Raw genomic sequence first — 27,573 nt, 5'->3', positions numbered from 1 at the left:
CTATCAACAGTCTCTTGTGCATCATAGATTTTAGTTCATAACTGCCGTTGCTCAAAATGGACATTTTTTTTTCCAATTTTAACGTTTATGAGCCACTTGCCTTGTTGACCTCAATCTTCTTCTTGTACATTGAAAACAAATCTCGAAGTTCAGTCCAACTCCTTATTACTTCTTCACCTGAAACAAAACAATAATTAAGGCTGTCTGTTAACTGTTGGTTAAATTTCAAAGTTTTGTGTACAATTTTTCTTTTCTAGGTATCTTGCAAGTGGTTGAACTTTTACTGATCTACACTACAGTTCTAGAATTGGAGTTTAAACAACAAATAAAATAGTACACGACGTATGTAGAGCAATCTGGTCCATAATGATGGAGGATTGCTTTCCAGCACCACCGCTAAAGATGCGGAACTGATAGCTTCTAGATCTGAAACTATAGCTACTTTCCCACATTGCAGTCGATGAGAAACATATCTGTCTTACCTGCCTGTTTAACACAGAGTCAATGTATTTTAACTAAAAGGAATTTAATTCTTTAAATTTAATGGCAATAGAATATTCCAAATATATATTTATGTATGTCAATGTAGGAAGTTATGGTAAGGACTGCAACTCATCAATATCTAAGTCGTCCAGTTTGTAGCAGTGAATAGAACATACAGAGCAAGAATTACTGGAAGAAAAATCTCTGCCAGGGACAGGAAGTCCAAATATAATTCACTTCTTTCTTGGGAAAAAACCATTTGAATTACATTGGTATTTGTTGACACCCTTTGGAGGATCAAATCTGACAGTTGAGAAAGGAATACTTAATTATTGGCTGTGCAGAGCAAGAAGCTATGTCAAGTGCGTCTTTGGAATCTTCAGATATAGTGATGTAGATACAATGCCTATCACAAACAGGTTTGTAAAAGTTACCACAAGACTGAACAGTAAGAGGAGGACCAGCTGCAAACTATCTGAGAAATGCGTTTTGTAAATATTTTGTTTCTGATGCCGGAAGTGTGCCATGGCAAATATATAAACTTAAATTAATAAAGTAAAATAAGCATTAAAAAGCGTTTTTGTACAGTAGTTCTTTCTTTCAAGAATATAAATGCAAACCTATGAACAAATGATAGTATTAGTCAAAATTTACTTACCAAATACATTTTTGTCCTCAGCCTCAAGAGTACCAAATTCTGGGAGCAGCTCTACGCAAACTTTGTGCCGGGCACCTTCTGTAGCGTTTTTATCTCTCTAGATGTCAAGTAAATTGTCTGACAGCACAAGTTGAGCTTCCGCAAGGGTAATCAAAACTTCTATATGATATTTTCATTATTTAAACACCTACAATAAGTAACACACAATGAAAATGCAACTAAACACTCTCGAAGGCAACTGACTGCTGATCATACAATTAAAAACCATCAAATGTGAAAGTGTATATTTGGCAATGTACACGACTATGTTATCGGTCACCGTGATGGCGGTGGTACTAGATGGCTCCTATACGGCACAGCTGCCGCATTTTGCTTTCACTGTGCAATGTGAAAGGGGCTAGGGTCTTTTCGACTCCACTAAAAGACTGCTAACATTCAGTTTTTTCCCACACGGTCAAAACAATAACGTGCGAAAAGTGACTTCCTGTATTCCTCCCTCTGTCTCCCTCTACAACTTTTAACCACCACACTTCCCTCCGTTACCAAATTAACAATTTCTTCATGTCTCTGGGTTTGCCCTTTCAAATGACCAATTTTGTAAAAGTTGTGCAACAAATTTCTTTTTACCCCAATTCAGTTCATTACCTACCCATTAGCTACTCAATCTATCTATCTAATCTTCATCATTATTCTGTTATAAACACATTTCAAAAGCTTTTATTCTCTTCTTGTCTAGACTGCTTATTGTCCACGTCTCATTTCCAGCCAAGGCTGCACTCTGGGACATATACCTTCAGAAAAGACTTCTTAACATTTAAATCTAAGTTAGATGTTGAGAGGGAGGGAGAGACAGAGAGAGAGAGAGGTGGGGGGGTTCCATGATGTGATGTTGAGAGGGAGGGAGAGACAGAGAGAGAGGGGGGGGTTTCATGATGTGAGTAGGATTTTGGGTATGATATGCCTCATTGAAAGCCTCTATGAGGGAGAGGATTTGTCTGATGAGAAAGAAGAAGAAACAGGAGTCAATTTAGAAGAGATAGGGGATCCAGTATTAGAATCAGAATTTAAAAGAGCTTTGGAGGACTTCAGATCAAATAAGGCAGGGATACATAACATTCCATCAGAGTTACTAAAATTTTTGGGGGAAGTGGCAACAAAACGACTATTCAAGTTGGTGTGTAGAATGTATGAGTCTGGCTGACTTTCAGGAAAAAATCATCTACACAATCATGAAGACTGCAAGAGCTTACAAGTGTGCAACTTACTGCACAATTGGCTTAACAGCTCATGCATCCAAGTTGCTCACAAGAATAATACATAGAAGAATGGAAAAGAAAATTGAGGATATCTTAGATGATGATCAGTTTGGCTTTAGGAAAGATAAAGGCACAAGAGAGGCAATTCTGACGTCGCGGTTAATAATGAAAGCAAGACTAAAGAAAAATTGACATGTTCATACGATTTGTTGACCTCGAAAAAGTGTTCGACAATGTAAAATGGTGCAAGATGTTCCAAATTCTGAGAAAAGTAGGGTAAGCTATAGGAAGAGACGGATCATATACAATATGGGCAGGGGCACAGAGGGAATAATAAGAGTGGATGACCAAGAGCGAAGTGCTCGCATTAAAAAGGGTGTAAGACAAGGATGTAGCCTTTCGCCCCTACTGTTCAATCTGTACATTGAGGAAGCAATGATGGAAATAAAAGAAAGTTTCAGGAGTGGAATTAAAATTCAAGGTGAAAGGATATCAATGATACGATTTGTTGATGACATTGCTATCCTAAGTGCAAGGGAAGAAGAATTACATGATCTGCTGAACGGAATGAACAGTCTGATGAGTACAGAGTATGGACTGAGAGTAAATTGAAGATAGACAGAGGTAATGAGAAATAGTGGAAATGAGAACACTGAGAAACTTAACGTCAGGATTGATGGTCACGAAGTAGATAAAGTTAAGGTATTCTGTTACCTAGGCAGTAAAATAACCAATGACACATGGAACAAGGAGGACATCAAAAGCAGATTAGCTATGACAAAAAGGACATTCCTTGCCGAGAGAAGTCTACTAATATCAAATATCGGCGTTAATTTGAGGAAGAAATTTATGAGAATGTGCGTCTTTAGTACAGCATTGTATGATAGTGATACACGGACTGTGGGAAAATGGAACAGAAGAGAATCAAAGTATTTGAGATGTGGTGCTACAGAAGAATGTTGAAAATTAGGTGGACTAATAAGGTAAGGAACGAGGAGGTTCTGTGTAGAATCGGAGAGGAAAGCAATATGTGGAAAACACTGATAAGGACAAGGGATAGGATAATAGAGCACCTGTTAAGACATGAGGGAATAATTTCCATTGTACTAGAGGGAGCTGTAGAGGGCAAAAACTGTAGAGGAAGACAGAGGTTGGAATACACCCAGCAAATAATTGAGGATGTAGATTGTAAGTGCTACTCTGAGATGGAGAGGTTGGCACAGGAGAGGAGTTTGTGGCAGGGCGCATCAAACCAGTCAAAAGACTGGAAAAAAAGCCTCATTTCTGGACACAACAAAAGGTAATTAAAACCCTGATGAAAGATGTGGTTGAGCTTTTCAAGGCCAGGGGGACACTGGGTGGTCAGAGGAGTGCTGGTTAGTGGCTGCTTTACAGGTGTCAGAGGAGGAGACGGCACAGATCTCTTTATGGATGAGCTGGGTAGGATATTGTCTGTCAATAAAGGCTCTGGTAAAGTTACATCTACATCTACACTCTGCAAACCACCTTAAAGTGCATGGCTATATATATATATATATATATATATATATATATATATATATATATATATATATATATATATATATATATATACATATATGGTTATAATAGAGGGAAACATTCCACGTAGGAAATATATATATATATATATATATATATATATATATATATATATATATATATATATATATATATATATATATAAAAACAAAGATGAGGTGACTTACCGAACGAAAGCGCTGGCAGGTCGATACACACAAACAAACACAAACATACACACAAAATTTAAGCTTTCGCAACAAACTGTTGCCTCATCAGGAAAGAGGGAAGGAGAGGGAAAGACGAAAGGAAGTGGGTTTTAAGGGAGAGGGTAAGGAGTCATTCCAATCCCGGGAGTGGAAAGACTTACCTTAGGGGGATGTTAAGACATGTTAAGACATGAGGGAATAATTTCCATTGTACTAGAGGGAGCTGTAGAGGGCAAAAACTGTAGAGGAAGACAGAGGTTGGAATACACCCAGCAAATAATTGAGGATGTAGATTGTAAGTGCTACTCTGAGATGGAGAGGTTGGCACAGGAGAGGAGTTTGTGGCAGGGCGCATCAAACCAGTCAAAAGACTGGAAAAAAAGCCTCATTTCTGGACACAACAAAAGGTAATTAAAACCCTGATGAAAGATGTGGTTGAGCTTTTCAAGGCCAGGGGGACACTGGGTGGTCAGAGGAGTGCTGGTTAGTGGCTGCTTTACAGGTGTCAGAGGAGGAGACGGCACAGATCTCTTTATGGATGAGCTGGGTAGGATATTGTCTGTCAATAAAGGCTCTGGTAAAGTTACATCTACATCTACACTCTGCAAACCACCTTAAAGTGCATGGCATATATATATATATATATATATATATATATATATATATATATATAAAAAAAACAAAGATGAGGTGACTTACCGAACGAAAGCGCTGGCAGGTCGATACACACAAACAAACACAAACATACACACAAAATTTAAGCTTTCGCAACAAACTGTTGCCTCATCAGGAAAGAGGGAAGGAGAGGGAAAGACGAAAGGAAGTGGGTTTTAAGGGAGAGGGTAAGGAGTCATTCCAATCCCGGGAGTGGAAAGACTTACCTTAGGGGGAAAAAAGGACAGGTATACACTCGCACACACACACATATCCATCCACACATACAGACATATTTAAAGACAAAGAGTTTGGGCAGAGATGTCAGTCGAGGCGGACGTGTAGAGGCAAAGAAGTTGTTGAAAGACAGGTGAGGTATGAGTGGCGGCAATTTGAAATTAGCGGAGATTGAGGCCTGGCGGATAACGAGAAGAGAGGATATACTGAACAGCAAGTTCCCATCTCCGGAGTTCGGATAGGTTGGTGTTGGTGGGAAGTATCCAGATAACCCGGACGGCGTAACACTGTGCCAAGATGTGCTGGCTGTGCACCAAGGCATATTTAGCCACAGGGTGATCCTCATTACCAACAAACACTGTCTGCCTGTGTCCATTCATGCGAATTGACAGTTATATATATAAAAACAAAGATGACATAACTTACCAAACGAAAGCGCTGGCATGTTGATAGACACACAAACAATCACAAACACACGCACAAATTTCAAGCTTTCGCAACCCACGGTTACTTCATCAGGAAAGAGAGGAGGAGAGGGAAAGACGAAAGGATGTGGGTTTTAAGGGAGAGGATAAGGAGTCATTCCAATCCCAGGAGTGGAAAGACTTACCTTAGGGGGAATTTGACAGAGCTTGTCCATGGAGCTTATTTCACTTAAACATTGTGTTGACTATTTCGAAAATGAACAGTTTCAGTTTTTGCAAAGTTTAATTTCACATTATTATTTTTGTCCCATGATGCCACTTTCCCAAGTGTCTATTAAATACGGTCGATTATGTCTCCAACGATTTCACAGCAGACTATCGTGTTCAGTCATCTGCATAAATGATGGTACCTGGTGTGGCATATCACTGATGTAATACAAAAATAGTAGTGGGCCTAATAATGATCCTTGAGGAACACCAAATTGTGTGTTTTGAGCCAGAAAGGAATTTATTACCACAGTTATTAACAAATGCTCTTTCTCTTCTGTTTGTGTCTATCTACCAGAGCTTTCCCGCTTGGTAAGTCACAGCATCTTTTTTTAAATGTATTTTTCCCATGTGGAATGTATCTTTCTGTTATATAAATTACCAAACGAAAGCGTTGGTACGTTGATAGAGACAATATCAAAAACACAAACACACACACAAATATCAAGCTTTTGCAACCCACGGTTGCTTCATCAGGAAAGAGGGAAGGAGAGGGAAAGACGAAAGGATGTGGGTTTTAAGGGAGAGGGTAAGGAGTCATTTCAATACCGGGAGTGGAAAGACTTACCTTAGGGGGAATTTGACAGAGCTTGCCCATGAAGCTTATTTCACATAAACATTGTGTTGACTATTTCGAAAATGAACAGTTTCAGTTTTTGCAAAGTTTAATTTCACATTATTATTTTTGTCCCATGATGCCACTTCCCCAAGTGTCTACTAAATACGGTCGATTATGTCTCCAACGATTTCACAGCAGACTATCGGTGTTCAGTCATCTGCATAAAAGATGGTACCTGATGTGGCATATCACTGATGTAATACAAGAACAGTAGTGGGCCTAATAATGATCCTTGAGGAACACCAAATTGTGTGTTTTGAGTCAGAAAGGAATTTATTACCACCGTTATTAACAAATGCTCTTTCTCTTCTGTTTGTTAATTATGACATTCAACTACATGATTTTCCTTGAAAACCACAGCTACTCAGTTTCTGAAGAATCAGGTTGCGATTTATGGTATTGAAGGCTTTGATAGGGTCACAAAAGATGCCTGTCACACATATTCAGTTATCGAGACAACTGCTGATTTTTGTTACCAATTCATTTATCGTGTGGATTATGTTGCAGCCTTTCTCGAAACCATATTGATTGTACCAAATACTGGTGTCAGGATGAATTATAATTTTCTATTTGATCACATGCAGCTCTTTCAAACAGTTTTAAAAAAATTGGTGACAATGAGCTGGGCCTACAATTTCCTATTTCATCTTGTTTTCCCTTTGCATAAACTGACCAAACTTCACCATATTTGAAGTGGTCTGGGAAACATCCCTCTTCAAAAGACTGGTTGATGAGAGAGAGAGAGAGAGAGAGAGAGAGAGAGAGAGAGAGAGAGAGAGAGAGAGAGAGTGGATGTGCACTACTATGACAAACTACTTTCATTATTCTATTTGGAACCTCATTCCAACCCACTGATATTATGATTTGAATAATGCCAAATCTTGAAATGGGGGAAAACTTAAAACCCAAGTAATTTGTCTCGGCCATGCTAGGATTTGTACTTGGGTGTGAGCAATCACAAATTTTATTACAATTAATGAAGAAATCACTGCAGTCTTCATGTACAGCATGCAGATCTGTAACAGCTCTACTGTTTATCATTAGTCTAGAGAGAAATTTCTCTCCATTTCATTGGCAACTTCACTTCTTATAACAGACCAAACAACTTTGAATTTGTTTTTGCATTTTAAATGAATGCAGTGTTTGTAGTATGCTTATCTAGTTTAACTATTTGTCAAATGTTTTTTTGTATGTGCTCACATATGTAAGTAATTCAGGATTTCTATTAACTTCTGCCTCAATATGCAAGTTCCTCTTCTTGATACTAGACTCTAATTTCTGCTACAAAAGGAAAGCATTTGCTGAATATACTAATAAATTTGGTTGGAAAGTTAGTGTTGTCATTTGTTGAACTGCATTGGCTGACTGACCATATGGTGAGGCTTCGTTTATTAATAAATACCTCCACATTTTCTTGACTGAATTTCCTACATCTTTTTGTTGTGCAGCCTGTATTTAATTTTGATAGTGATACAAATAGTGCTGCTTGGTCTCCTCAGTCTAGAATAAATTTTTCTTTACACAGTAATTATAACTAATTAAAATATTAGTACTACATGCTGAAGTACTTGCTGTAACTCTTGCGCATTAGTCAAAATTCAGATTTTATATTTATTCCGTTTGTGGCTATCAGGTGCTTTACATTAAAATTTTGTTAGTGGTGGGCGTGATAAGACATCCTGTGAAATTTTTCTAAATGCCTTCTCTAAAAACTACCTAGAACAGATAGTTAGGAACAGCACTCATGACAGAAATATATTGGACCTTATAGCAACAAATAGTCCTGACTTCCTTGGGGATTTCCACATTGAAACCGGTATTACTGGCTATGATGCAGTTGTGGCAACAAGCTGAAAAGAGTAGTTGACCACACACTGGGTATATATGTACCCCGCAGAACAGTTCATAATGGGAGGGAACTGTCATGGTATACAGTCACTGTAACGAAACTTCTAAGGAAACAGAGACTACTGCATAATAGGTGCAAAACAAAGAGTAGGACTATAATCAAACAATGGAAAATACATGATGGAATGTAACACTATTATGAAAAGGAAAGTTGCCATCATATAGTTGAGATGCTGAGTGGAGATATGTACAACAAAAATACTGTCACAAACAAAGCATCTCTGCTATATGGTGAGTGGCAACTTTCCTTTTCATAATATTGTTACATTCCATTCTGGATTTTCCATTGTTTGATTTTTGGCTGATGGCTTTTCTTTGATCCTAACCCAGTGTTGTTTCCTTTGTTACTATTGTCTAATGCACCACTATACTTAATGTTCGTTCTTCTTTCTCTTCTTTCCTGTGTTTCTCTTGTAGCCTTACAAACCATATTAAGGCCTTACAGGCTGAAAACTTTATTAGTGACAGTCTTTTTGCTGTGCCTATTTGTGACTCAGCATCTCTGCTATATGGTGGGTGGCAGCTTTCCTTTCCATAATAGAGTAGGGCTACAGATAGAGAGATGAAGAACGAAACATGTTTGGCTGTAAGGAGAGCAATGTGTGACGCATTCAATGACTTCTGTAGCGGAATATTGCCAAGTGGCATTTCACAAAATCCAAAGAAATCCTGGTCGTATGTAAAGGCTGTTAGTGGCACAACAGTAAGCGTCCAGTTCCTAGCAAATGAGACAGGAACTGAAACTGGGGATAGCAAAGCAAAAGCTGAAATTCTGAACTCTGTTATCAAATGTTCCTTTACAAAGGAAAACCCAGGAGACTTGCTCCAATTTAATCCTTGTACCATTGAAAAGGTGAATGAATAATAGTGTTGATGGTATTGAGAAACAGCTGAAATCATTAAAACTGAACAAAGCTCCAGGTTCTAATGGAATCACTTTTAGATTGAAATGATAATTAAATCAAGACCCTAAGATGTCAACAGGCGTTGGTAGACATCAAGGAGGAAGAGTTGAAAATGTGTGCCCCGACTGGGACTCAAACCCGGGATCTCCTGCTTACTGTTACTGTCAGATTCTATACTGAATTTGTGGCTGTGTTAGCCCCCCCCCCCCCCCCCCCCCTTCTCACTATAATCTATCACAGATCCCGTGACCAACAAACCATGTCCAGTTCTTGGAAAAATGCACAGGTCACACTTATCTACAAGAAGGGTAGTAGAAGTGATCCACAAAACTACCATCCAATATCCTCAACATCAATTTGTGGTAGTATCTTAGAACATATTCTGAGCTCAAACATAATGAGGTATTGTGAGCAGAGTGACCTTAATGCCAACCAGCATGTGAAACCCAAATCGAAGTGAAATTTGTGACTGGACTGAGGACTTTCTGGTAGGTTGGAAACAGCATGTTATCTTGGATGGGGAGTCATCATCAGGTGTAGAAGTAAATTCAGGTGTACCCCAGGGAAATTTGTTGGGATCCTTGCTGGTCATGCTGTATGTTAATGACCTTGCAGACAACATTAATAGTAAAACAGGCTTTGTGCAAATGAGGCAGTTATCTATAATGAAGTACTATCTGAGAGAAGCTGCATAAATATTCAGTCAGATCTCGATAAGATTTCAATGTTGTGCATAGACTGGCAATTTGCTCTGAATGCTCAGAGGTGTAAAATTATCCACTTCACAAAGTGAAACAATGCAGTATCCTATAATATCAATGCATCAATGTTGGAATTAGCCCATTCATACACATACCTGGGTGTAACACTTTGTAGGGATATGAAATGGAATGATCACATAGGTTCTGTTGTGGGTACAGCAAGTGGTCGACTTTGGTTTATTGGTGGAATACTGCAGAAGTGCAATCAGCCTACAGAAGAGATTGCTTACAAATCACTGGAACGGTCCATCCTAGAATAGCGCTCAAATGTGTGGGACTTGTGCCACATACGTCTAACACGGGATATTAATTGTATACAGAGAAGGGCAGCACAAATGGTCATAGGTTTGTTTAATCCATGAGGGAGTGCCACAGAGATACTGAAGGAACTGAAATGACAGACTCTTGAAGACAGATGTGAACTATTCCGAGAAAGCCTGTTACCAAAGTTTCAAGAACCGGCTTTAAATGATTATTCTAGGAATATATTACAACCCCCTCATTGCTCAAATAGGGACTGTGAGGACGAGGTTAGAACAATTGCTGCATGCACATCATTCTTCCTGCACTCCACATGTGAATGAACTGGAAGAAACCGTTATAACTGGTACAATGAGGCATACCCTCTGCCATGCACCTTACAGTGGTTTGCAGAGTATAGATGTAAATGTAGAAATATGAAGCAATTTGATGTCAGTTCTTACATCTATGATGAGGTCAGCACATGTAGCTAGTTTTGTACACAGGTTTTTTTGTTTTTCCATGTATGTAACAATGTTTCAAATTTATCTAAGAATGCAGAACTTACACACTACCCAGGGATGAGATACATACTGATGATTAGGCTGTTATACTCTTTAAGTTCTGTACAACAACTTTCAAATGTAAGCTCTTTATTGAGATGGCTAACATACTCAGCGTGTATATGCAGACTGTGGTGTCACCGCCAGACACCACACTTGCTAGGTGGTAGCTTAAATCGGCCGCGGTCCATTTAGTACATGTCGGACCCGCGTGTCGCCACTGTGTAATCGCAGACCTAGCGCCACCACCAAGGCAGGTCTCGTGATACGAGAGAGCACTCGACCCAGTTGTACGAGAACCTAGCTACCGCCCCAGTTGTACGAGAACCTAGCTACCGACCAGATGTACGAAGCCTTTCTCTCTCATTAGCCGAGAGACAGAATAGCCATCAGCTAAGTTAATGGCTACGAACTAGCAAGGCGCCATTTGTATCAGTGCCTATAGCTTACGAGTATTCAAGAGAGATGTATTCCAAGGACTAATAAAAAGATAAGTAATAAGCATCTACATACTTTTCTTCTTATTCATTGATAAGTTCTCATGTTCCAGACTTCACGCCCGTCTGCGTTAGCCTTGCGTGCCCTATCGGCTACAGCGTTAGTCTAGCTTGCCTTTTCAGCCATCTCAACTTCACGGTGTCGGCCCAGCTACCGACACAACACAGACAATGAAAAAAAGAAATCCCGGATTTTTACCGAATTTCCCGATTAAAAATACAATTTTTCCCGGGTGAAAACACGCTTTTTCCGTGCTAAATGACAATATATTTTCCATTATCAATCCTTTGAATGGTTATGGTTTTATACACGGGCATAGAATTTTCGGCACATTAGAAAATGAAATTCAGAGAAAAAGACACTTTTTGGAAATATCTTTGATGTGCAGCAGAATGGAAGCTGCGTATTTTCGTATAAGGAAAGTATACATTGATCTCCACCAAACACCGCACGTTACTTTCCGAATCATTGAAATTGAGATTGCGATACGCTTCTGTAAGCCAACCATAGCTCCGGTCACGTGACCTCACCAGCCGATAACAGCGGACATTCAGAGCATAGGACATGCGACGTAGTCAGCCAACAGTAACATCACCCTTAAGTAGCACGAATACACAAAGAGAGAAAGTTAATAGTTTAAATTAATATACATAGTGTTGCTACAAGAAAAGAAAAGCTTTCGCATATAATATTGGTCTCTAAGGTTAATAAGCTACAAGAGACGCTAAGCCTTCGCATATAATATTGACCTTTTTTGCGCGTGTTACACTGTAAGATATATCACACAAATGTGCCAGTAAAATTTTTAATAATGATAAATGTCTGATCTTCAGGGTTCGAAATTCTTCTAAATGGCTCGTCATCAAAGAGTTGATTTTTAAATGAGGCAAACCATCTGTGATTTAAGAAATTCACGGTACATTTTCGCACATAGTACAACTTGCGTCAAAGGATATTTACTATGAAAGTAACGCTTTTCAAACCACCATTCCCAATATTTTCCCGCGACCTGTTAGAAATATGTTCGTTTTAGCAGTTGTCAGAGAGCACATAACAGGCGACAGCGCACATGCGCAGCTACCATGACGTAGGAAGCCCATATGTATGTATGTCTAAAACATTTAAAGATCATACACTATGTCATAAAAGAATCAAGACATCAGAGGATACGCCAAGAGCATCGGAATTTCGTGAACCATACTAAAATGTGCACATTCGTATGTTCAGATTCCCATGAAGTAGACCTAGACCTGATATCAAGCTTTTGAGTGCGGTTTTCGGGATGTAAATTTTTCTTGGAGCGTCAGTACTGTATAATATCACTTTGGTCCTTTATTATGGCATAATGCCATACGTGCTAGAAGATGAAAACGTGCACTTGAAATGCACCAAACGGTTGAAACTAGCGAGTACTGTGGAATTAAACATTTCGTTTTAAACACATTGACTGCGTCTGCGCTAAACGTTAATAAAAGTCAAATTTCTTTAGCAAACAAACTAAAATAATTTTGTTGTCCTGCAAGTCGATTAATGCTCGACTGTCAGAAAGGTGGAAATAAAATAAAATCTGAAACTAATGACATATTTTAGCCTTCCGTAATTATGTGAATGTATTTTAGTTCACTTGATAGCTCCCGGCCACAGATATTCGTTTTGTTTTCACTTGACGTGGGGGTAAATGAAGGGGTAACAGTAAAATCACTAAATGTAAACACGGGTCACGTGGAGACTACCCACTATAACTCAGACTGCTCTGCCATCAGCCCCGGATCTTCGATATTTGCGAACCGAGTCAATACTAAAAATTCTTCATCTTGTAGCCCACATCTGTCTATCTGTCTGAAAAATATAACGTGTGTTCGAGGAAATGTAAGACATGTTATTTGGTCTTAAGTGTGCCAAAGTGCAGTGCCACGCCTCTTCATAAAGCATTCTTCTATCGCACGTCACTGTATTTCGCTCTGCGGAATTGAAACGCGTATATTTTGTAATGGATGTCATCAAACTGTATTCAGGACGGTGGAAATTGAAATGTCTTGTGGTGCCTCTCCTGTTCCCAGTCGGCCGGTTTGACAGCCTGTCCCTCTTTTTTTTTTTTATTAAAAAAAAACTCGCAATTATTAACAGATGGGATTATTTGTAATCGGGAGAACAAGAACTCTTCCGAAAATTTGCACTCTTTATTGCCTATTAGCAAATAACTTGCTGTTTAGTGTGACATAAAATTAAATATAGGATGCATAAAACCAATAAGGGCAAGAGATAACCAAGAAAGCACATATTTCTTCAGTCCTTAGCACCTATATTTTTTTTTCTCTTTATCTTGCTACAGCTTTACATGGCGTGCTTTCCTTTCTGCGAAAGAATCTATTACCTCATCAAAGTTCGTCAAACGTTTTGCTATATGAAAAATCGAAATGTCATTACCTAATACTGAAAAAGATGTTAACACAAATAATATCCAAGACTGGTGTGGTTTCTCGATCTGATAACGTCTATTTTGTCATTGTCTGCAAGATGAAACAAAATAGGCCTTTCTAATATTGCAGCAATTTTGTAACACACACCAAATAAACGAGACTGTTTTGGCATAAATGGCAATTTTTATAACACGACATAATATAATTCACGAAGTACCAATATCAAATGCCTATTAGGCCTACTATAAGCAAAAAGCTTTATGTTAGGAAATAGTTTCACATTTCATTGATACGCACCAGCTTCTCAAGCATGAGATCAAAAAGTAGTACCGAGCGCAGTGGCTACACACTGGACTCGCATTCGGGAGGACGACGGTTCAATCCCGTGTCCGGCCATCCTGATTTAGGTTTTCCGTGATTTCCCTAAATCGCTCCAGGTAAATGCCGGGATGGTTTCTTTGAAAGGGCACGGCCGACTTCCTTCCCCGTCCTTCCCTAATCCGATGACCTCGCTGTCTGGTCTCCTTCCTCAAACAACCCAACCCAAAAAGTAGTATTAAGAAATTTTTACGTAAGTTTGGAATCGTCTTTTTCTTCCTTAATTTGTGTGATGTCCCTGTCTCTTCTCCTTCCTCGTTCTAACAAACAATCTTGTTATCACCAAGTCTGTAGCTATTCCTACCATTGTCAAAATTTGTTTTAAAATGTTCAAAAACCAACACGGAAGCATTTCAAAATCATGTAAATAATCGATAGACAAACGTGCGCTGGATGCTAAGTGCTTTGTGCAACAAGTTTTGTTTCCCTCAAGAATATGAATTTGGTGGCCCCTGTTCCCAGTAGCATCTAGGTGCTTGCTGCGACTGCTTGCACAGCCAACACCTAAATTCCTGTACGCAGAAGCGGGAGAATCTACTGCTTAAAAGCGACTCAAGTGCACATGCGCATGAGCCCGCTCGTAACTGCTAAACGAATCTAATGTAAACAGTTGTGACTTCACGTTCATAGGAGGCAAATTGTTGCAACGAAGCATTGCATGGTCTTCCTAAAGCCTTTGACACATTTTGCTGTTGGCATGCGCTTGCATGAGCACTGTGCGTCGTCGTCGTATATGGAGCATTTCCTTTGTATTTTCGTTTTTTTCACTTGTTTATCTTTTATTGTTGAAGTATTATTCTGTATTAGCGGGATACAGTAATATCCTTTGAGTATCGGTTCTTACCAGTCAAAATTACAAAAAATTTAACTGAAAACTAAAACAATGAAAAATTCCCGGAATTCTAAAAAATTCCTCATTTTTTCCCAGTTTTCTCCCAGATGAAAAAGTTCCCGGGTTTTTCCCGGATCGTATACACCCTGGTACTGTTTGATTTCATCTTTTACTGAGAAATGAACAAGTGTGCTATAGCCTGCATACTCGTTAGTTCTACAAAATCTGGTGACCAGTTGGCAGCTTGCAAGTTTATGCAGAAAATTGTCCCCTCCTACAGTTACCCGTCAGTTTGCTTGTTCTTTTAGTAGTACCCAGGATACCACATAATTATGGAGACGTGTATGTGGGTACTACTAAAAGAATGGTTGAAAGACAACTAGAAGAACGGAAGGGCAACTGTGAAAGAAGAGAAACTGACACATCATCAGCTGTTGTAGAACATGCTTTGCAGCCAGGTGATCACAGATTTCATTTGATAAGACTCCGGTACTGGTAGCTACAAGTGGATACTATGAAACGCTATATAGAAGTGATATACTAACTTACTAAATGCTCCAACAATTATAATCAGGAGGAGGAAAAAAAGGGTTCTGAGCACTGTGGGACTTAACAGCTGAGGTCATCAGTCCCCTAGAACTTAGAACTACTTAAATCTAACTAACCTAAGGATATGGATATAATAGAGGGAAACATTCCACGTGGGAAAAATATATCTAAAAACAAAGATGATGTGACTTACCAAACGAAAGCACTGGCAGGTCGATAGACACACAAACATACACACAAAATTTAAGCTTTTGCAACCCACGGTTGCTTTGTCAGGAAAGAGGGAAGGAGAGGGAAAGATGAAAGGATGTGGGTTTTAAGGGAGAGGGTAAGGAGTCATTCCAATCCCGGGAGCGGAAAGACTTACCTTAGGGAGAAGAAAGGACAGGTATACACTCGCACACACACACATATCCAACCGCACATACACAGACACAAGGCAAAGGGTTTAGGCAGAGATGTCAGTCGAGGCGGAAGTACAGAGGCAAGATGTTGTCGAATGACAGGTGAGGTATGAGCGGCGGCAACTTGAAGTTAGCGGAGGTCGAGGCCTGGCGGGTAACGGGAAGAGAGGATATACTGAAGGGCAAGTTCCCATCTCCGGGGTTCTGACAGGTTGGTGTTAGTGGGAAGTATCCAGATAAACCGGACAGTGTAACACTGTGCCAAGATGTGCTGGCCATGCACCAAGGCATGTTTAGCAACAGGGTGATCCTCATTACCAACAAACACTGTCTGCCTGTGTCCATTCATGCGAATGGACAGTTTGTTGCTGGTCATTCCCACATAGAAAGCTTAAACACACATCCATGTCCGAAGCAGGATTCGAACCTGCGACCGTAGCAGTCGCGCGGTTCCGGACTGAAGTGCCTAGGAGGAGGAAGGTGTGAAACTAAATGGTATCTGGATTCTGGTGCTTGAGAAGATGTGTGCCAGTTCTCCACCAAGGGGTGACAGCAAATGGATAAGTCACGTCTCTGCTTGGGAGCATGCAGAAATCGAATTTGCTTCGGTTAGTAGCGATGTGCATCGGACATTCAAAAAAGCTAAGAGCCCTCTCGAAGACGTCCTCCGCTAATAGGGACAAACTGTCAGGTTTCAATAACAAAGCCATTCGAATGTGGCGTAAAAGTGTGGAACATTGAAGAGATTTCCGACTGTGAAGATTTACATTTTACAGTTACTGGACGGAACGTCAATCACTAGATTTCTGTTTAAATTACTTGGAGCGCCACTGCACAGCCCACATTACCCTATAAACTGCCGAGTCCGAATACCAGGCACAATGGCTGCAAAGTGTAGGAAGAGAAATCTCTTCATTCTCTGAAAGTGGCCCACTTAAACTCTTCTGTGATAACAGTGATGTGACTGATTTATACAATGTAAGTAGTTACAGTAGACAAACCACATATCAACACTAAAGAAAAAAAATGGACTTGATTCGCACTGTAGTAAAAAAAAAAAAATCCAACTGAACATATGCTCACCGATACGTTGAGGAAATCTGTCTCAAGGATACAACATAATCGAGTGATTAAATAAGTTAGACAAAGTACAAAAATCCTAGAGGTATTGATTTTAATGAGCATGGTGTAAAGGAGGGGATAGGTCTCCACTAGTTTATGTATTCTTTCGCGAGATACCTGTGTGCTCAGGACAACTTTGGTGAAAACTCACACTTCACCTGCAAAAAGTAGCAAAAGTCATTAAAAATGATAATACAAGTAGTCCACTTATTGTCAAAATAGTCAATGGGATATTTGAGTTAAATCTTGTTAACTATATGTGATAGGATAAAGAAATGAACAGAAACATGTACACGCTGAATTTTCTTTATTAAGATGATTCAATTTCCACAACACTATAAGAAAAAATGGCGAGTTTCCCCAGTAGGCCTATAAACCATGATAGACACACATGCATGCACAAGAATTGAGGACAGATAAAGTCAGTTTTTATTTATACAATAAGTGTGATCAGAACAACTATTACAGTATGTGTGATCAGAACAACTGGTACAGTATGTGTGGTCAGAATCAACACGCACAGTCAACACATCATTGTCAGATTGCATCATTAGATCTGCAACAATAGACTTCTCAGCAAGAGTTGGTTTTCTTATAATGCTTTTTATATGGATTTTAATCTGATCAGGTATTTCCTGCACTTTCACTTTTCCTTTGCTAGCACAATGTGCACCTTCCCTACTGAAACCAGAATTAGTGTGTGACAGCCAATGGTCCACTTCTTTTTCCAGTGTACCCACTGTTTCCATATCCAACGAATCAATGCGATTTACGAGGACCTGTAATTTAGTTTTTAACTGTGTTTTCTGGGGAGCAGTTTCATGAGAAGCAGTTTCCTCATCATTTTCTCTTTTAATAGGCAGCAAAATGACAGATGCCTCTCCAGTCACTGTAGTTTCCGTGTGGTATACCACCAATTCCGTATGCTTCGGAATAACCCCACGATTTAACCTATGCCGAGAGAAGTTTACAAAATCGGCTTGGAAAAAATGATTTTCACACACAGAATAAGAACCACAGTCAATGTCTTCAGCTATATTACAAATTAGTTTCCACTGTTTTAGCAGCTCACTCTTTGATGGAGCTGGAAATTTGTAAAAATGTCTATTTTGATGTTTTATGTTCGTGTTTATATTTGAAAAATAACCACTTCTACAGCCAGGAAACTTACATGAGTATTTCAATCTTAAACCAGAATTTTTCTTTCCCGTATGATCCATCTTCACTTGTCTGTTATTATAATCAAAAATTCTGAAAAAAAAGGAAAGCAAATTCAGACCACATGGATGACAAATTAATTTCACACAGTTTTCTTTAGTATACTTTCACAAATCAATGTAATTTTTGTTAAAATGTTGTGACTGTTCTGATCTGGTTATTATTATGAAAGGCAAAACTTCTTTTAGGTATGATTTACCACCCTCTTTTCATATCTTAATGAAACAATTTTTTGTACACATGGAAAAAGAATATGCGATGTAAAGATATATTGATCACTAAGATGGAAGAAAAGAAACACCGAGTTTTTTTCTAATTAGGGGAGTGGGAACTGCGGAGAATAGTGATACATTTAAACTGATAAATTTCAGCAGTGGTGGACGGTAGTAATGAACAGGTAGTGGAAAAGTGGTTATGTATTTATTTAATGCTACCACATCTTAACAATGAAGGTACATGCAACTCTCCCATACTGAAAAGATATTAGTTATTGTCACTAAGTAGGCTTATGGCTCGTAATTTTGGTAACGTGCTATTGCTACAAAGCAAGGTGCAAAAATAATAAAAAAATCTCATTTGTACTACATTTCTGTACATTCTGCTAATAATTATAGTGTGAGCATGCATTCAACATCACGGCATGTGGTCCCAGAACAGATCTGTAATGCAAATCCATTGAACAGTACTCCTCAAACAGTGGAATTTTATAACACTGATAATTGTAATATTTAAGCAAATATCACTACGTATCATTTATAGACCAAATCCAAGTACATATTATGATGAAAAGTTAGTGCAATAAATATCTATTTTAAACCATAATACTAGATTATGCCAAGCATTACAGAGGGAGAAAATTTCAGTTGCACTTAATATTACCACAATGTTATGTGTAAATGTCATTTGGGTTGAAGGACCTGTTTTGTGTTACTTATTGGCAGAAGGGAGAGGAGACGATCTAAATGTGCGCATTACAGAAGCATCCAATTCCAACCATCTGCTTTGATCCACGAGGTCCCAACATGGCAGACGCGCGTACTTTCAGCATATCCAATATGGCGACCATAACATCACTGCATACACACGCAATCAAAAATAAAAACGACATGTGATTATTTCACCCCAGCAACACAATGAAGCTAATGGGAGAACTATGGGAAGTAGGGTGCTTAGGAAGGCTACAATCTAAATATACAATTAAAAAAGAACAGCACCACCCGAAAACACACATTATCCACAAAGTCTAACAAACAATTTTCAAATATATCTGAAAACAAAGATGCTGTAACTTACCAAATGAAAGGAAAAAAAAAAAAAAAAAAAAAAAAAAAAAAAAAAAAAAAAAAAACCACAGTGGTCTTAAACACACACCATCTACGCAAAACCTGCCCCATTACCTCACAAACTATATGAACACCCCCCCCCCCCCCTCTCCCCTCAATTTAACACCATTGACCTGTACATCCCATCCACTACTACAAGCAATACTCATCTAAATGAGACTTCAAATAGGAACAGCATCTCTTCCCTCTCCCTATCACAGATCTCATGATCCCCAAAACCTCTCTATAGTATTTGTGCAAAATCCAGTGTCCTAATCCTTAAACTTGGTATTATGATTTACCACCAGAAGGTCATACTCCATTTTCCCCAAACCACTCTAAGACAAAAATGCATCCGACATTGCAGCAGACCCCTCCTCAAAGCTTTCTTCAGTCAACCCCACTAGTTTCCAAACTTAAAAAAAATATACCTTCAACATGCCATTTTGTCATATGATGACATGGTTGGACACTGTTGGCTGTTATTTGAAGACAAATGTTGATGGTGTAGAGATGGCAACCAGCTACAAATTTATTTTAAATTCCTTTACTTAAAAGTGTACCGTTACTGGTTTCGAATCATTACAATTCATCGTCAGATGGCTTTTGTGCTTTCATTAGAACTTGTGGTGCATTTTTTACTGATTAGTTGTCATGAAATGCCAGTTTGGAGTACTTGTTTTCATAGTTTTCATCCAGCAGACAACGTTCGTAGTTTTTACCACACTCCCATCATTGCACACATAAACTTGTATAATTGAATGCTTCATATTTCCCGTTGAATACATCTCCAGCCCATTCCTACCATTGCACACGTACATTTGTATCACTGAGCACTTCATATTAGTCGCAGAGTAGACTTCTAACATGCACCGCATGTTTTGATAGATACAAAGTAAACACTTTGTATCTACAAATTAAACACTTTGTATCTATCAAAACAAGCGGCGCAAGTCTGCTCTGTGACTAATACGAAGTGCTCAGTGATACAAATTTACATGTGCAATGGTAGGAATTTGGTGGAGATGTATTCAATGGCAAATCTGAAATGCTCAATTATACAAGTTTATGTCTGCAATGATGGGAATGTGGCGAAAACTACGAACACCGTCTGCTGGATGAAAACTCTGAAAGCAAGTACTGCAAACCGGCATTTCACAACAACTAATCAGTAAAAAATGCACAACACTTGCTAATGAAAGCCACCTGACAATGGACTGTAATGATTTGAAACTGGTAACGGCACCTCTCGAATAAAGGACCTTAAAATAAATTTGTCGCCAGTTGCCGTCTCAACGCCATCAACATTACTTTCAACATATTTCCCTACAGCAAAAACCAATCTAATACACTTTTCACAATCACTCCCATAATAAGTCAGTACAATTATCTCCCTCACGGCCTGCCTCTCGAAGTAGGTCCCACGTCGAATTAATCTCCAAATATTTATCACGGCAACATCTCCACGTGTATAAGCCTGTGGCCCAAGAGCGTGGGTCTCTATCAACTTCGTACTCTCACCACAAAAATGACACGTCACGTAATCTGCACTCAGTCCGTACAGTTGGAAGAATTCAATCATAATCATCATGTCATAGCCCAATGCAACACAGAGAATAACCATTGGATTTATCAGTCATATCCATTGCTAGTGAGAAACAAAAAACTACTATTACATTTTGTTCCACAGAACACGCAAAACCAATCACATCTAATAAAAAAACGACTTATAAACCACAGAACAAATAAACTAAAATGGTGACAAAGCATTCTCTTCTGAAAACAAGTTTACACAATCATTACCCAGAGTCAAATGACCGAATACCACACACGACACAAACAACTTCAAACCTCAACATCTACAACAAGAGGGCACCAACAAATACTACAACACAACATCACAAACACAGACAAATCCATAAACACCACACCAAAGTGACATCACACACCACACCACACCAGCATTACATCACGGATCAAAGCAGGTGGCTGGAATTGGACACTTCTCGTGACTCCAACTACAGACTACCATATTGTTAATAATCAAATAATTGAAATAGCCCTGAAATTGTACTATAGCATGTGCACTTCAATGTTATGAAGGATTAAATAATTTAAAAGCAATCTATTCATTTAAAATAATTTATTTTGAAAAACATTACAAAAATGCCAAACTTTTTCTTGAGTCAAAATACAGTCAACCTTCAAATTAAGAAGAAGAATTTAAAGCACAAGCTTTTTGGAATAATCACAAATGTAAATGTCAATGTCTACCCCCAAAAGCTGAGTATGCACCTCCGTATGGCACCGGATACTTCAAATCCAAGTTTCTCCGCTGGTGTCCACTGAGAATGGGATGCCACCAGAATATGCATGTTCCACATTTTCCAGAAGGTGTACAGATCACTTTGCTCATCATCTAGGGGAAGTCCATTATTGCACGATTCGACAGATGAAAACACTTTCTTCTTTTTCCATAGATTTTTTATTTCTTTTGCCTTTTTTTACACAATTTTTCATTCTGCTTCACTTTTGGATCACAAAAAAGCAGCCCTTTCTTCAGTCGTGTCGTCGAGTATCTCGAGAAGTATCGACCACCACAGTGATACTGCACACACGGCACAGTGGTATCGAGAGGTCCCAATGAGATTCTAGGAAGAAGCCGTGCCTCTCGTAATTTTGAGGCACCACTGCCCTGAAGCTGCATCTCCAGAGGTCAGGAGGACAGTTCTGTTCGAGGTCAGATCCTGCCTATTTGCAGGAAGCTCCTGTCAGAGTAACATCACCGTGCTACCCAATCGCAGTGACACAGCCCGTTCGACCGTCGGGAAGCGAGGAGACTCCCGTTTCCTGTGAATTGTGCCTATGCGCCAACACTATCAGAACTGTATCAACAAGTGTCTAGGAACTTGCATCTTCTAGTGGCTGTAATGAAGCTCCAGTACGGCTACTCTGAACTTGTGTCGATTCACCACTCAGTGATGGTGACTCATTTAGTGCATTCTCAACTGCAAGTCTACACGTGCAGTTTCGTAGCCGCGGCCTGCGAGTTAATGAGCATTGCGCTCCCATTTAAATGTACAGCCGAAAGAGTCAGCCTACAGGAATTAAGAAATGAACCCTGTCGTCCAGGACTGCGAGTCACAAAGGACACAGATTCACCACCAGATGGGGAAATTCACAGGCGTCTATTGTCTACCGAGGCCTAAGTGCTGTCGTGTGCGAGTGAGACAGAAGAGAACCTACGTTGAAGAGTTACCCAGTAGAAGCCGTTTGTGGTCGAGGAGACGTAGCAGTGTTAAATATGGCGGACCTAAGATCGGCTATAAAGGGAAATACTTATGGAAACTATTTAATTCTATAGTAATGCAGGGAATTAAGCCACAGTTATTTTAATCTACCATCCTTCATAAATTTTCATGGTGATCCCAATAAAACTTGAAAATTGATCATATCTATAATAGTTTAGGATTTACTGTTAAAGTGAAATTAGAGAGTTTTGTAACAAAGACCTGAAAGCTAAAATATGACTTCTTCGGTCGATCGTAACGATCGACATTTCGTATAGAAGCTCATCATTAACACAACAAACATTCTAAATATCAACTCTGCAACTTTATTTGTTTAAAAGATATAGTAAACTTAAATTATCAGTATTTTCAGTTAAGCATCAGATCATCATTTCCCCCACAAAACACAATGAACGGCGACAGCATGACACTTTACTGAATCATTAGGTAGTAGAATATTTGTTGTAAGGTTTAGTGCATAATAGTTACTTTTGTTTTTTATTTATTTATTTATCAGAAAGCACATTGGTACAAGGCTACTAGTCGTGGCATTCAAAGCTAAGAAGTAAACTGTATTGGTTTTATGTAAAAGAATTTAACGTTATTATGTAATGGATATTATTGTTACTTTATTCAGAACGTGAAAGTGGTCATGCTTTGATTATTTAAACATGTTAAAATGTAAAATAATGTAGAATAAGCTGTAGCCAATCGGATGGACGGCTTCAGGAAAGAGAACTGCCCTAGTCAGTTGAGCAAGGATATTCGGAGCGCAGGAAACGCGGCTGGGGACGGGCAGAGGGAGTACTGGGGCCGACGCGAAAGCAGACAGTTCGGTTGGAGACACCAAAGGGTACAGTTCATATGCAGACGCAAAAGCGGACCGTTGGACTTTAGGCAGATAGGAAGTGAAACGACAGAAAATTTCGCATTGTGTGGTATCACAGGACTTAGTTTCTGTGCAGTGAGCAGCCATGCGCCTGGTGTGAACTTTAATTTTCCATGTAGATAACTTGTATTTCGCAATGAGATTGTGAATGATCGAACTGTGTCAAATGGATATGCACTCGAATGTAACCGTAACTCTAAATACGACCACTTTCACTTTTAGTTTGCTTTCTGAATAAACATTTTTCTAACCAAATCGCAACTATGTGGCCTACATCATTTATGGCTCATTAATTTAGTTCCTGATATTATTATTACTGTTATCATATGTTATGTTAACCTTGTATTTTGCAAACTTGCCATCAGCCAGACAATGTAACCAAAGGGCCACAAGTGTCTAATTTACAGAGTGTAATGCGACACGTGTGGTTCAATCCCTAGACGAGTTTGAGACAACACATTTCGACGGAGGGGAACCACATGTGAGCCCGAACATCTTTGGGATGTTAGCTCGCAGGCCAAGCCTGGCAAGCAAAGATAAGTTCCGTTGTGATTAATAAAGTATTATTTATTCGTAGTGATCTAATTAACTGTATTACTACTAGACATCTCGAAGTCCGAGAAGTTGGACACACCATCTTCCTCTTCACTGGTCTATTCGATGAATGTCCGAATTGATTTACAGTGATCCTGTAACAGAACAAGTTTTTGCAGCTTTCCAACCTCTGTCAGACATTTTCTTTCTGATGCAGCACAACTGCTTAAGTCTTTCCTGTCTGAGGAAAGGATAATTGTGAATACGGTGGGGTGCCTTGCTGCTAAAGGTCCTGGCTGATATGATAAAGCGAGAGAAGGCGCGTCAGCAGCGTTTGACAGCACTTCGACAGAAAAAGGCAGTGAGCTTCCTGCACAGAAGCTAGAAAATCAGCATCAGTGAAAAGGTGTTCATTCAGTGGGTCAATACCTGTCACTTTAAAACCACTTACTGCATCTGACCAGTTTGAAACTTTCAGATAAGCTTTCCTGAAAAGTTCCATTACCTCATATGGTATAACAGTTCTCTTGCATCCTCACTATAGTAGGCCTTAAATGATCCTAAGAAAGCTTCATCTAGGGGCTGGAGCTAGTTTTTTGGCAATGACATTATGTAAATTTAGTTCATCCTGGCCTTATGAATCATTTCAGGGTTGTGAACAAGGCAGTAAAGCTAGTCTAAAAAGAGGAGAATGGATGAATCTTTAATTGCCTTACCCATTTTGATGAAGTAGTCAGACCATTCTGGAAATTTGTGATTCTGAACCCAACCAAATGAGTGGGCTCAGCCAATACGTACAGGAGAAGCTCCTTTTATCAACCAGTCTGACATTCTAAACCTGGGAAAAATAATATAATAGGACTACAGTATCCTGATGCACTCATACAAGCTATGAATGTGATAGCTGAACATCTTTCGGCAATGTAAGGGCTGCATCTTGAAATGTTCCTTTTTTTGCGATTACTTGGTAAGGTCTCCTTTGCACAATACTCAAAAGCTGTCTCATCAATGTTATATGAGCGATCTGGTGGATAGTGCTGTTTATTGTAAACCTCTTCTAATAGTTCATAAAAAGCTGTGACATTTCATTTGTTCAAACCCAATGCTCGTGAAAAATACATGGCACAGGACTTACAAATTAAGCTTTTCTGCCTCGATAAACACGCATGGAACAAGTTCTGCGTGATCACCGGAGTACGGGGGGTTTCTATTGCTTAAAGTTTGCAGAGTAGAGTGACATACACTACAAACATTTTTAGAATTTAAGAGTTCCCATTTCATTTGCCCTCTCAGCAGTGATGGCTTCACCCATCTCAAAAGGGTCCCAATGTCTTCTTTTTGCCTTTGGATCGGTATTTATGCTTGGGATATGTCATCTCAAAACAATGAAAAGGGTGTTTTTTATTTATTTATATTTCAACTAAAATTATGGGAATGCAAATTGGTCCAAATATATGGGATTGTTCATAATTAGACTCACTATGGTAGCCAGATTTGTGCCACACTCTGATTCTCAGAAAATGGTCATGACAATCATTACAAAATGTAGGTAAGAAAGTGGCTAACAGCTAATTCAGATGTAAGTAAAACAGTTCTATGAACAAACTGCATGCAGACATAAGTAAAAAACTGAGTTTTTCAAATGTGAAAATCAACTGCACCCAAACATTACAAGTTCTATCTATTAACTGTTTATAGGCAATATGTACTAGTGGGACCCCAGGCCTCCTAGCTCATATTTAGATCAGCACCCATATTTGGACCTTCTCCTCCAACGTGTTACTGATTTTTTTAAAGCGTCATTTCAGCAGCAAGATGCACTTTTTAACTATAAATACAGTCATGCCATCTGCAGAATATCAAACAAGGAAAAAAAAGGACACAGTTTGGACACCATTGCAGATCAACTGAGCAGCATGTAACGACATTCAGTGAAGCACAGTTCAGTTCCAACTTTCAAGTTCGCTAGCGTACTACCAACTTATCGTGCTCATGCAGTAGTGAATTATGTATAACTAAGAGTTTACTAAATGGAGAAGCATTCAGCATGGTGAAGCACGTCCACACTAAACACCAAGTACAAGCTTGCACCTTGATGTAGAATATGTCTGCTGTGCAATAGTTCCTGTCACAGTAACTATTTATTTTATCATTAAGATAGTGTCGACAGAAGCGTCCGATCCCACGCGTCGGCTTTGACCCGTAAGGGTGCTGTCGTGTGTGACGTCATGACGGCGCGGAGTTTGGTTTGAGTGTGGCTGTCTCCAGTTCTGTTTTATCTTATTTTATTTACTTTTCTGATCTGTTCGTTCTATCCCGTGAGATTTTTTTTTTTTTTTTTTTTTTTAAAAAAAGACAAGAAACACTAATCAGCTACTGAAGCATCTTTATCTTCTATGGGTTGCAGGGGTTACGACCCCTGTGGAGGTGGGTCGGTATTCATGCATGGCTGTCTTCACTTACACGTTGTAGGTACGCAAGGCGACTAAATTTGTTTATATTTAGTTTGCCCCCCACCCAAAACACCCCATTTCCCGCGCTTGTACCGTTAGTGTCATTAGGCTTCTTGTGGAAAGTGTGTGTGTTTGTTTTTGTTTCCGCCATATTTGTGACGTTATGGGTCAAAGCAGACGGGTGGGATCGGACGCTTCCGTATTTCCGAGTTACATATTCATTCCGTGACAAGACGTAATAAAGTTGAATTCCAATTCTGTAAAACCTGCACACAGTTCTGCATTAAATTCAACAAAAACCGAAAAACTGGTGTTGCTAATAATGTGTAATAACAGCAATATACTTACAACACAATTAATTCGAGAAATACACACACAGGTCTTCGTCACCAGGAACAAATACATGCAACTCCAAAAACGAAAGAAACACAAACATGAGAATTATTTACATCACTCAACATTGTGCATTTAAAAGAAATTAGCAGAATATCCGCAACACACTTAAAATGCAATTTAATTAAGACGATACACACAAGAAGCAGTTCACATTAACAAATTTACCCCTGTCCGTGGTGTATAAACTGCTGTCAGCTGTTTTGAACGAAGCGAAAACAAATATTGAAATGCTTACAATACGATACGTCAACCAACAACAAGTCGACATGATAAAACTTGCAGCGCCAGCGCTCCAAGTGGCGTGTGAGCAATTCCCTGCAAGATATGCTTTGGCTTCATTGGTAGCTATTTCCCATTACATATGTTCTCAAAATTTCACTGCGTGTTACACACAAAGTGAGAACTGCTTCAACCGTGAGATTTTGTTTGACAAGCTGGGCTGGTACATTTGCACGTTTGTTTGATAATCCCGTGGAAATCAGACGACGAATTTAACAAAGAAATTTTAACGTTTACACGGACCTTAAAAGACATTGTACTGTCG

At 39.1% G+C, this 27,573-nt stretch overlaps 1 protein-coding gene across 9 annotated transcripts; it reads right to left on the bottom strand.

Moving 5' to 3' along the window:
• LOC126427107 (uncharacterized) lies at positions 1-27,567 on the bottom strand. 9 transcript variants are annotated; one of them, XR_007576531.1, is made up of 4 exons: positions 27,265-27,567; positions 18,099-18,178; positions 1,142-1,328; positions 1-177 (listed from the first exon to the last, which is right to left on the bottom strand). XR_007576531.1 is itself a non-coding variant. In XM_050089325.1 (3 exons), exons 1-3 carry the CDS (start codon positions 27,295-27,297, stop codon positions 17,350-17,352), a joined length of 873 nt encoding a protein of 290 aa, XP_049945282.1. In that variant the 5' UTR covers positions 27,298-27,560; the 3' UTR covers positions 17,218-17,349. The 9 variants fall into 9 exon arrangements, 8 of the variants coding, with proteins under 8 accessions (XP_049945282.1, XP_049945288.1, XP_049945281.1 ...); XM_050089325.1 differs by lacking the exons at positions 1-177; positions 1,142-1,328 and adding an exon at positions 17,218-18,011 and having other exon boundaries at positions 27,167-27,560; XM_050089331.1 differs by lacking the exons at positions 1-177; positions 1,142-1,328; positions 27,265-27,567 and adding exons at positions 17,218-18,011; positions 26,982-27,126.
• Positions 27,568-27,573: the final 6 nt, after the last annotated feature.

Source organism: Schistocerca serialis, chromosome 11 (genome assembly GCF_023864345.2).
Source record: "Schistocerca serialis cubense isolate TAMUIC-IGC-003099 chromosome 11, iqSchSeri2.2, whole genome shotgun sequence".
Classification (NCBI taxonomy): Eukaryota; Metazoa; Arthropoda; class Insecta; order Orthoptera; family Acrididae; genus Schistocerca; species Schistocerca serialis.
This window is presented reverse-complemented; position numbering and strand designations above follow the sequence as displayed.

What these genes read in the sequence shown, in the direction of transcription:
- LOC126427107 (XM_050089324.1), bottom strand. Translation starts at nt 27,297, where the DNA reads ATGTCGACTTGTTGTTGGTTGACGTATCGTATTGTAAGCATTTCAATA. An exon ending in GTTAATGTGAACTGCTTCTT is followed by an intron (nt 18,179 to 27,166) that starts GTGTGTATCGTC and finishes CTTTTTTTTCAG; the next exon opens with AATTTTTGATTATAATAACA.